Source organism: Vigna unguiculata, chromosome 11 (assembly GCF_004118075.2).
Source record: "Vigna unguiculata cultivar IT97K-499-35 chromosome 11, ASM411807v1, whole genome shotgun sequence".
NCBI lineage: Eukaryota > Viridiplantae > Streptophyta > Magnoliopsida > Fabales > Fabaceae > Vigna > Vigna unguiculata.
Window position 1 is genome coordinate 96,101 of NC_040289.1, and position 11,943 is coordinate 108,043.

General features: G+C 38.1%; 1 protein-coding gene across 1 annotated transcript; it reads right to left on the minus strand.

Annotated features, from left to right (window-relative positions):
• Positions 1-202: 202 nt before the first annotated feature.
• LOC114168668 (SCY1-like protein 2) lies at positions 203-11,540 on the minus strand. The gene is made up of 14 exons (XM_028053568.1): positions 10,839-11,540; positions 10,297-10,401; positions 9,635-9,745; positions 8,865-9,047; positions 8,408-8,534; positions 4,992-5,053; positions 4,811-4,897; positions 4,414-4,500; positions 3,787-3,900; positions 3,554-3,682; positions 3,090-3,152; positions 1,825-1,986; positions 1,595-1,713; positions 203-1,481 (listed from the first exon to the last, which is right to left on the minus strand). The coding sequence occupies exons 1-14, from the start codon at positions 11,328-11,330 to the stop codon at positions 539-541; spliced, it is 2,784 nt and encodes a 927-aa protein (XP_027909369.1). The 5' UTR covers positions 11,331-11,540; the 3' UTR covers positions 203-538.
• Between the last annotated feature and the right edge of the window lie 403 nt (positions 11,541-11,943).

The window sequence follows — 11,943 nt, forward strand, 5'->3', positions numbered from 1 at the left end:
TTCACAAATGAAATTACACGTCTAGTCAAGAGTTACAACCAAAAGCTCAAATGAACATCAATAGTAAGAAAACAAAACTTGTTCTTAGCGTTTCAGTCCCAACATCATTTCTTCCCCCAGGACGTCTTGCTTAAATCTTAACCTAGCCACGCAATTTCTAACATGCTAACGGTCAAAATCATACATATCAGAATTCAAATCCTTGTGTACAAAAGAAACTTTATGACAGACTTTATTATTTCCAACCCGGTCACAGTAATAAGGACTTTTCTGAATACACTTTGCCCGAAGCCCTAAGAATGAAATATAACATAACAAGGACAAAAAAATAAGAAATAATAATCCAAATTTTGCAAAATCACTATAGACTAAGCAACGTACAACAAAACCTTTACATAGAGTAGCCGTCCCTTAAAACATGTTGCCTGGCAAGATTTTCTGAAATCTCCCATCACACTAAAAGTCTCCAAGCACGGGATGTTGCACAAAATGTACAATCTCAGCAGTAACCTACTAATACATGGGCAATAGAAGCAAGTTACCCTAACAAATCCAAAAGGGGTGGCTGCTCAGCGTGTGACTTGGTGTGAGAGGACCTAGTGGTTGACGCAGCTCCCCTCCCTCTTCCTCGTCCTCTACCCACTGCAGATGATGGGGGAGGTGCAAGTCTAGGCGCAATTTGTTCATTCTTGTTGGAAGAAAATATTGATCCTAGATCTGTTGCCGGTGACTGAGCATTATTGTATGAAACATTCGATGCTGGAAAAGCTTGACTTTGCTTTAGGAACCCAAGAGAATTCTGATGCCCGAGGCCACTATTCAGGCTACCCACTGTGGAACTAGTCCTTGAATTCAAACTAATGGGATCTGCAGAACTTTGGGAACTAACAGACCAACTCATGCTAGTTTGGGGACCAATATTGCTTGAAGTATTTGTCATCGAATTAAACCCAATGTTCAGGGGCATCCCTGAAGTACCATTGTTGGGAATTCCAGATCCACTTGATACTGAGCCATTAGGACGTGGAGGCCAATCAGCAAAAGGATCATCAGCTTCAAGATTAGATGTGGATGAAGTTCCTGCTCCTATTGTCTGCTTCTCAGTATCACTAAATTGTGGGGTAACACCAGGAGATGCCCGAGGTGGCCATTCTACATCTACTGACGGGCATGAGTTGGTTGTTTGCTGAGCAGATAAAGCAGTTGAGGACAAATGCTTTTGTAAAGATGTTACTTGACCCACATGGCTGCCTGCCAGAGATGGACTGGCTGCATCGATAGAATTATCAGTAGAAGAGGCAGTTTTCTTTGTTTTGGGACCCCAATCTTCATCCCAAGAGGAGCTGCTTCTTGTTGAAGCAGGCACAGAACTGCTGCTTGTCCGCACGGCTTCGGATTGAACACCATTAACCACGGGAGGCCGTTTTACCTCTGGCATTCCAGAATCAGTCACAGCCACTCCTCGCTTCTCTTCTATTTTGCTGTACAAAGCAAACAATTCAAAAAAATATTAGACAGATTTGTCAGAGACCAAGAACAGAGGGGAAGACAAAGAAAATGTAAAAGTTAGAGGGTGTGAAAAATTAAACAATACTGGAGCATATCCTTGACAAAGAGCATATATTTGGCAAACTGTTGGACGTTCAATTGTTGAGCAGACAGGAGGGGCATAAGCAATGGAAGAACATGCTCAGCTACAAATTCTACTCCGTACTGAATACGAGAAATCAAACAAAACTTAAGCATTACTCCAAAAGCTATTTAGCAACAACTCCAAATATCATTGATCATAGCAGTCCATAATATAAAAAAACTAAGATTCACCTGCTTGAAAATAGAATTTGCAACCCCCAGGGTACACATAAGGGTTGGAGGGGAACGGTCAACAGCAGTACAGCGTTGAATTGTTTGCAAGATGTCCAAGACAGAATGTTTATCAAGTCGGTTAACCATGTCTCCAAGGCACAACAACGCGTTGACTCTAACCTATCAAACAAAAAGAGAGAAATACAGACATGTGTGCATATAAGGAGAAAAGACCAGCATATTTACACAATGTCAAACTCAGATCTTACCTCCGATTGGAGGTAGAAAATAAAAACACAAGATTATCACACGAAAGTCCTACCAATTATATAAAATTAAATTCAAGGATACACGCACAGCAAATAAGCCATAATAATGATAAAATAACATACACATCTAGCTGGGTAAAACAAAATCACGTCTAGCATTAAAGAATCTCCAAACTCTGAATGCACACCAGATACGAGTTTGTAAGGTTATGCACAACAAGCCAAGACAAAGGGTCCTAAACTACCAAAGACAAGCCTTGTAAGAAAACAAAAGGCTTCTAACCTATCAAAGATAAGCCTTGTAACAAAATAGGTTTCTAAAACAGTTGAAGTTAGTAGTAGCAACTCTCAACATTAATGAGAAAAAACTGAGATTATGTGGCAGAAACAGGAGTACCGCAAAAGCATCACTCACAGACCAGCATAGCTCAAAATTTGAATACCCAAAAACAGATTAGCAGACCCACAAACCAGAATGCAATAACAGAGGAAGGATGCCGCAGTCACGTAATCCAACCAAGAATAGCACACTCATTTATGCAGAAAAAAAAAAAAAAAAGGTGCCAGAAATCAGTCCCATCACCTATCCCAGAACCCATCCAAAGCAAAAAATCAAGGTTGAGCTTCAAAAATACAATAGCAAGAAAGGTTCAAAGAATTGGAAACCAACAACACTTGCCCAACAAGAGTTTGAAGAATGATGCACGGACCCCACAGAGTAATTTTCATAATGCAATTTGAAGTAAGATAATGACAAAAACAACAGTATTGAAACTGGGATGTTCATATGTTAAATGAAGGAAATATGTGGAACATGAAAAAAAATATATATGAAACTTTGACATGCTAATAACTACCATTTAATAAAGTAACAATCATACAATCAAATAAGGATCTAACTATTCTGATTTAGGGTTAGATGCTAAGGAGACACCATATATATGTGCATGTGAGAGCGTGGGCAGGGTCAAATTGAGACATTACAAGGTAAAAGTTCAAACAATATTAACATACCGCTGCAACCGTTGTTTTAAGTGCTAATCCATGAACGCGGGGCAAAACCACTTGTTTGACAAGCTGAAAGGCAGAACAAGAAAATTAAAAAACACAACAGATATTCCTGCTTTGATAGCAAACATTTGAATTGAAGTTTAAAAAAAGTGCTAATGTTTATCTGATTGTGGGCTGGACAACACAGGGGAAATGGAGAATAAGGTGACGATTAAGATGGCAAGGTTTATTCAATTTATTGTAACTTGTTACAATAAGGTGCATTTGTTATAACTGTTAGCCTTTACTCTCCATTTTTCCTTTTCGTTGTTCAAATCATAAAGTTTTAACAGTCCCCAAAAACAAACATCGCAAGTTGAAACAATAGAAGTTAAGAAGTGTGTGATCCCAGTTTACAATGTACTAACATTCAATGGAAAACATTTGATGAAGAATTCAAGTCTACTCCATTAGAAAAGAGCACTCACCTGGGAATCTAGTTGTTTGGAAAGGGATATAGACTTTTTCAGGACCTCTTCTTGCAAACGAGCATCATTATCATCATAGGCCCGAACAATCATTGGAAGAACATGAGAAACTAAATGCTCTTGACTAGTCTAAGAGAACAATAATGGTCTAATAAGTTCGAATAAACATAGCCACTAGATACAAAGATTTTTCAATCAACAAAATAAGGAAACTTATATAAACTCTCAACTACCTTGTTTATTATAAGATCAGCATGCTTCACAAGCAGTAACAGTGTGTCACCAGAAGCAGTACTCAAAGCGGGGACAAGAGCTGGAAGTGTATATTGCTCAAAATCATTCTTGTCCTGAAAAGGTATATTATTCTTTGCACTTCAATTTCATGAATTTCTTATACACAAAATTAAGAAAGAAACTTAAATTATTAATCAATCCCTTGCATATATCTGATTTATTAATGATACACTACTCTTGTTTATCAAAATCCAAAAAAGAGATAAACAGTTGCAACAAAATATTAACTCATTTCATCATTGCATAGGCTGGATTGTTAAATTTCCTAAACCATAGATCAAGAAAAAGCAAAAAACAGAATGTCTGCTTCCAAATAAAGCAAGCAGACAAAAGTAATGAGATATCTGATAAATTAACAACCAGTAGGGCAGGAGAAACAATCAAAGCCAAGCCTCATCTCTCAAGGATGGATGGGGATAAATATGGGACCGAACCACACCATTGCGATCCATCAAAACCAAATTAAAAAAAAAAAGATCAGAGCGATATTAATTATTATTAACTTCAGAGACTCAAAAATTTAGATATTCTATGGAAGTGAGGAAATGTAAGAGGGATATTAGTACCTGAGACTCTGCAATGGTAAGAACCATTGGTAGAATCATTGGCTGTATCACCACATTCCTAAGCTCTGCACAAAGTGGTGGAAGGACCTGTATGAAAATTTATTTGTCCAAATTACATTAATGACAATTAGAAAATCATAACTCAAAAGCAACCATATTCGGGAAAAGCAGAATAACATGATTTTAACACATGCAACATAAATTCAAAATTCATGATAGAGAGTCCATATTGGCTATCAAAGTTATAGGGCACAGGACTAAGTAATCGACAGAAAAAGATTATACTGAATTGAGAATGCTAGCAAGAGTACACGAATTGTGTATGATGGGACAGAGCTACATAAAATTGACTAGCAGAAACAAAACACAAATTTCAGCAAAACAGCATATAGCATACCTTGTATCGCAAGACGCGGGAATCAAAATCTTTCCACATATCTGACAATGCTTTTAAGAATTCTGTCTTCTGCATGTTATCTCTTTCCTAAAGGAAAAGAAGACACGTAATCAAGAAATTCAACTCTAAAATTTGCACGTCACCTATTTTGTAATACTAGCAGACAGCTAAAATTTCTTACAAGCATGTGGTCAAGGAACCGTAGGGCACGCAACCTGGTGTCATGCCGAAAAAATGGTGATCCTGCAAAAGTGAGAAGCATATATTATCGTGATGACAGAGATGATAATGGAGCCAAGAAATACAGCAAGCATGTTCAGCTGATTATCTAAAGGCTCCAACAGCCAGCAGAGACTATATTAATTGCAATATTCAATGACAACCAAATGATTTTGCATACTTGATCCTGTAGAATTACACTTGTAATCGATGCACACCATAAACAGTATTAGCAATAACACAATAATCACCAAACAACTTAAGAGAGGGTGAGTATTTATTTCAGTGAACTAAGAAATTACAGTATAGAAAGCCAGGTTCCTATGTAGAGATACTGCCAAAGAACAAGGCTCCTATAGAAAGCTACTAGCTCCAACCCATACCAAATATACTTAATTTTCACACAGACGTTTTATTACTCCAATCACATTCTCTAGTAACCGCACCACACTCGCATAATAACTAATTTCCTCCCTACTCCCCTCTCTCTTCCAACACAACCATCACAACATCACCCTCTATTCCACCTAGTGTACACCTCCCAAGTCTTTTAGTCCCACTTGACATGTGCATCATGAATGTCCAAGACCTCTCTCTGGATTTCCAAATTCTTCTCTAAATTATTTTGTGCCCTATCACTGCCACTTTCTTCAGCTTCAGCCTTGTCGTCAAGGTTGAACTTTGGAGGGTTGCAGGCAGTACAGCAGGCTACAGCACATCAGCAGATTCTCTCCAAGCCTAACAGGCAACTCTTTCCACATGACAATTCCCAACAGCCCTCTTTGATAATGATACATGGAACACGGCATGTATCCTGGAAGTGGAAGGGAGTTCAGGCTTATAGGCCACTGCATCCAAACGTTCCAGCACCTAAAAATGTCCATAGAACCTTCCAGACAGATCTTGGCACTAATTCTAAAAGCCACTGGTTTTTGTTTTGGGGATGCAATTTCAGAGAGAAAAAAACCGTTCTCCTACTTCAAAGCTCCTCTCTCAAATAGTTATCCTCCCTAGTGCTCTTTGGAGATGATATTTCAGTGCCCTAAGATCCTCAACCCAACGAATTAGCTCTCTTTAAACTGCTTGCAACCATGTTTCACCCGGTAAGAACATTGTACTCATGGGTGGCTTCCTTCCATAAGCTGCTCAGAGGGTGTCACGGCTATAGTCTCATGAAAATTAGTGTTAAAACTCATACCAGTATTCAGCCCAATGCAACCATTGAACCAAAGAGTTGACCAGTAATAAAACATCTCAACAGTCTTCAACCTAAACACAACTATTAACAACCTCTGGTTTCCCATTTGTTTTAGGAAGCCAAACTCATTTTAAGATGAGTCTCTAGTAACTTGAAGAATTATTTCAAGAAATTACTATGACAATTGCAGTGGACACTGCATGCAACCTTGTCATCTGAGCCTGCAACCTCTCAAACTCCTATATATTTTCATAAATACTGGCCCGTTGATGTAAAGTTTTTAACAGCTCATAGCTGCTCCCGAATAGCTCTAACTGGAGCTGCTCCCATGTCAACCTCGGCTCATAATCAGGCAGCCAATTGAAAAAACGGATAGCGGTCCTTCCATACATAATTGTGTTAGATTCACCTCTGTGTGTGTCCTGTACCTGGAAGGATATTTACAGTCTAGAGATCTCAACAGTGGGGATCGTCACCATCAAACACTGGCAACTCCACCTTCTTCACTGATTGTTGGAATTCCTCCAATGATTCCCCTTGCCATTACCTTCCAAGCTTGTCCAATTCTTGGAGCCTTCTAATCTTTTGCACCTTCGTCATGCTTTGATGTCATCTCATCATTGTCTTTTGCTTCTGACCCAAACCTTTCTCCAGCATTGACACCAATTTCTTCTGATTTCCTTCCACCATCAACAGCATTGTTGCTAAAGTTGTCTTGAGGTTTGTTATTTCATTCTCCAGAATGGCAAACTTAGCATCCATTTTTTTAATGCGACATTCACCTACCCCTTTCCTACAATGCTGATCCCTTCCCCCATACTTCCCCTCTCAACAAATCCAGTAGATGGGAAAAGTTTGATGCAATCAAGAAGCAGTATAAGTAATAACACAGAAATCATTAAATGAAATGAAGAGAAAAGTGGGTATTGTTTCTGTAAAGAACAAAATTACAGTGGAGAAACCCTTCTACAGCAACCAACCGCCAGGATCCTACAAAGAACTACTGCCCCCACCCATAATAAACATGTTTTATTTTCACCCAAAGGATTTTCTACTCTGCCTGCATTATCTAATAACTGCACCACACTTATGTAACTAACTTCGCCCCTATTTCCATCTCTCAGCCACTCACAGCATCATTCTCTGGCCCTCAACCAGTCAAGAAGATTCCTAAAGATATTATGGATCTGTGTGATGTAGGGATACTGCACGGAGCACAAATTGCTCCCTAAGATCTCAACCAGTGAGATTTACTTTAACAGTAAAAGTAAGCAGACCCAGTCTACAAAGATTTTCCAGACAAGTAGCTGGAAGGCTGTGAGAACAGTTGCCACAACCTACAGCACAGTGAAAACAGGAGAATAATGGGGGAATTTAAGACACTAACTATTGGCAGAAACACAAGTCTCATGTTAAATATAAATAAGGCTAAAGTAGCGTATATATAGTGGGGGAGACAACCAACACCTCACAAGTCAGTTTTGTAGGGTTGAGATGAAAAACAGACCCAAATTTTAGGATGGTATCAGGTTGTATCTTAGCCTTGTCAATGGGTGAGTTACTATATTATTCACTCACCAAACCAATATGTCTGGGCATGAGAGGGTGTACTAGGAAAAACCCAAATCCTACATCAACTAGAGATAAGGCTAAAAGTGTGTATATAAGTGGGGAAACCTTATCTCGAAAGCAAATATGTATGATTGAGTTAGGATCAAACCCACATTCAAAGGCAAACAATGGTCTTGATACCATGTTCATATGTTTAGGAGAAAAAGAAAGGAGACTCACAATAATATTCTGAATGAATGATAATAGATTGATATTGATGTGATATAAATTACAAAAGGTTTACCTATTTAGTAATGTACTACAAGCAGTACTAGCATAGACAAGTGAAACTACCAATCTAACTAGATAACTCAGATATTCTAACTTCCAAGTTCAAACACTTCCCAAGATACACCATTAAGGTAACCAACTCAAGAGTCATCTGTTGTGAAATGTAAACCTATACCTTCCTGTTCAGATATGGCACCAAAAGTTTTAATTAATGAAATGAACACCTATTAGAAATTCATTTACAAGAAATTCACCAAAAAAAAAAACTACTTTAAGATGTTGTGTGCTTTTTATTTAAGCAATGGAGAAAATGCATTGATTCTCCAAGCTATCTTTACCTGTAAAATCCATTGCTGTTGGCCTGGATGACTCATTCAGAGAAAGCATCCTTTGCAGGTCATGAACAAGGTCTGATGGGATTGATGAGAATGCATCACTGGATAAGTAAGTCAAGGTATTCATGTACTGCATAAGTACAAAACCAAAATTTCTTATTACCTTCTAATGAATTAATAATAGAGCCTAAAATCGTGTCGTCAAGTAATGAAACTAATAATTTTCCTTCTTTCTAATTAAATATTTAAAAAGTCTCTTAAAGGACAAGACACGTGCAACCATTAATGAGAATCTCTATTCAGAAAGTTTGAAAACAAAAATCTATAACTTTAAAATCAGTACAACTTAATTGCAATAGGGGGGCAATTAAATGATTTGCACCTACCATCTTCACATTGTAGTGGCAGTCAAACAAAAACCTCATTGCAAAAGGTAAAAAAATAAAGGACTTGTATGTACCATCTTCACATTGTTGTGGCAGTCAAACAAAGACTTGCGGGTGATTAAATGGTAGGCAAGGCATCCCAAACTGAAAATATCAGATGAACACACAGCTGAAGACCCGGTGCTCCTCACCAGCTCAGGAGCAGCATAATTAAGTGATGGCTGAAGAGGCAAAATAGAGTCCTCGACATCATATTCCTGTACAGCAGTTGAAGTGAAATAACATACATTACAGATTGTTTAAGCAAAAATTACTTTGCTCCTGAGGATGAGAATGAGATAGAGATAGAGATAGTATATTTGTCATTTAGAAGTGATAACTTTATTCAGCCTTCTTATAAATCGCAGTTTAGACCATATATTACAATTATAATCACGAAAATGAAGCTACAATATACACAATCATGTTACATGTACCAGGAAGAATAATAGCACAGGCATGATTACAAAATGCAGAGACGTCTACTTCCATAGGAATATAAGGTTACTGAAAGCAGAGTTTGTGTCTAAAAATAATCAAAGGAAGAAAATATTGAGATCCTGATGAAGATGAAACATATAACACAAAGGAATAGCTTTGTACAAGATTATATAATTGGTAATATAACACTGAATTGATCAAATATATACAACAAATTTATAAAAATGAGTTATTAGTATTAAAAATAAAACAAAAACTAGACATCATATGCAACAGTAAATTAATGACTGTGACACAGTATTTAACACATCAAGGAGACCAAGTGAACAAAGTTAATATTAATCTTATTAATTGTTCCACTCACAGCATAATGGAAGGGTTGCAGATTAGATGAGTCACCAGGAGTCTGAGTAGCAGAAACTGCAAAACCAAATCCAGCAAGTTTCCAGGCTCCACTCAAGGTGATAAGAATGTTCTGCAGAACATATACAACTGTATTTAATTCACCAATCTTAAATTTCACAATGAAGGAACAGAAAAGGATTTGTACCACAGGGTAACTATTAAACGAAAAAGTCATATGAATGAACTGTGAAAGGTTAAATATGACACCTCCGAAAAAATTCAAAGAGCAGACAATACATTTAAGGTTAAGCGAGGCTATGAAAGTGACAACTAGAAATACATAGAGGCTGCCGACGGGTACAAAAAATTTACAATACAATTAATTGCTATAAATCATTTCCACTAAGATGCCATACACGGGCAATTTACTAGCCAGAATTTCTTCGTTTTTATAAAATATGCGGCTAAACAAAAAAAAAAACAAAAAATAAGGGGGGAAATTAAGTTGAAGCAAGATTTTAAAACAGTCCACAACTGTGTTTTCAGTCGCGTCAAGACATTTTTAGGTGTCAACGACCACAATTGTGGCCTCATTGTCCACAATTTCCTACAATATCAAGAAATACGAAACTGCGACCCAAATTAAGACCATGAGCCGCAGTAATGCAAAAAGGTTATCACCTCGGGTGCTATAGCTCGATGAATAAGATGGGCTTGGTTGTGCAGAAAGTCCAGGGATTCTGCAATCTGAAGTAAACCATGCTTCACCTCCAACAGACCCATTTCCTGAAAAGCAAAGGCTCTATCATCAGCAACAAGTGAAAATAAGTGTAAACCCCATTCTAGTCCCCTAAATTTAGAGAAATGTAGGTAAATCCCAAAAATTTGTAATTCGAGTCTCTAATACGCACAATTTACTATGCTTACAGTCCATCCCGAAGCTAAGGCAGAACTATCGTGACTAATGGATTCAAAAATAGGGACCAACAGAAATAAAGACAGGACTAATAAAGCGTCAAACAGATTTAAATTCCAGGGATTCATTTGCCACGGTATTAAAATTCGGAGACTACTGAATCAAAAACATCACGAACTCGGACTAGAAATAGAAGTCTATTCCGAAAAGAAACAGCAACGCAGTGAGTAGATCGAGTGAAGCTGGTAGATCACGTAACAAAACGAATCATTTATACGTAAAAGAAGGAGCTGAAAAGAGAAGGTACCATTCCCCGGAGATCTTTAGGAAGAACAGGAATGTTGTCAACAATGGCAAGAGTATTGGCAGCGGAAGCAAACAAGGGTTCGGTGACCATAGCCATAGCGTTCTTGTTCTCGTCGAGGGCCTGGACGACGTGAACGACCCCAGGATGCCTGAGGCGAACGAGCTTGGCGGCATCGGTCCGAATCAAATCCAGAAAGGAATCCTCGGCGGCCTTGGTAAGGCCCGCGCGCATTCGGGTCTCAGAAAGAGAGCGCTTGTCCAACACCCAGACACAGACGACAGGGTACTGGTGCTGGCGCGCGGGATCACGGGCCCGGGCCGAGTAGAGCCTCCAGACGAGCCCGGGCCCCGCAGAGCCGATCTGGTCAAGGAGCTCGTAGTCCTGAAGTGCCTTGGGGCCCGTCACCTCCTGCACCGTGGTCTGCACTGTCTTCTCTATGACCGCGGCGGTTTTGGCCAATGCTTGGGTTAGGGTTTTCATATTGAGCGACATTTTTCGAAGATTTTATGACTGAATTACACAGCACGTCACAGGGCACAGCTCCCTCTAATTGAATTCAGACTTTGAAGATGGATTGCAGATTCACACTGTGCCCCGATCACGTTCTCTCTCTCTCTCTCTCTCCTCTTTTCCCCTTTATCTTTGTATTTCTCCTTCTATACTCTTGCATCTCATCTTCCTTAGCCCACCCACCTTCTTCTTTAGTCTATTTTGTCCTCCTTCATCTTTTTCTTCTACCATGCCTTCCTTCTCATTTTTTTCTTTTTTTATTTTTTAAATTATTATACCATTCAACCCTTCTAATGTTTATTAACTTAAACCATAAATATATTTATATGTTTATTAACTTAAACCATAAATATATTTTTAAGATTTTATAAATAAGGTTTTACACTTTCCAGCAAAAATCATTATAAGTAATTATCAAGTTTCTAGAACAAAATTAGACAAATTCCTATTGGGACATTGTTTTATATTCGTAATAACATGTATGATATGGTGATATACTTACTCACAATATTCATAGAATAACATGAAAAACTATAAGAAAAAATTATTAGCGGAATTAGTAGACAAATAAATTTTTTATTTAATTTATTATGAA

Excerpts from the sequence above, each read along its gene's own strand:
- LOC114168668 (XM_028053568.1), bottom strand. The coding sequence starts at position 11,330 with ATGTCGCTCAATATGAAAACCCTAACCCAAGCATTGGCCAAAACCGCC. Across the intron at positions 1,714-1,824 it reads CAAATTCTATTTTCAAGCAG|TACGGAGTAGAATTTGTAGC; the intron begins GTGAATCTTAGT and ends TCTCGTATTCAG. Across the intron at positions 1,482-1,594 it reads TTTGTCAAGGATATGCTCCA|CAAAATAGAAGAGAAGCGAG; the intron begins GTATTGTTTAAT and ends TGCTTTGTACAG.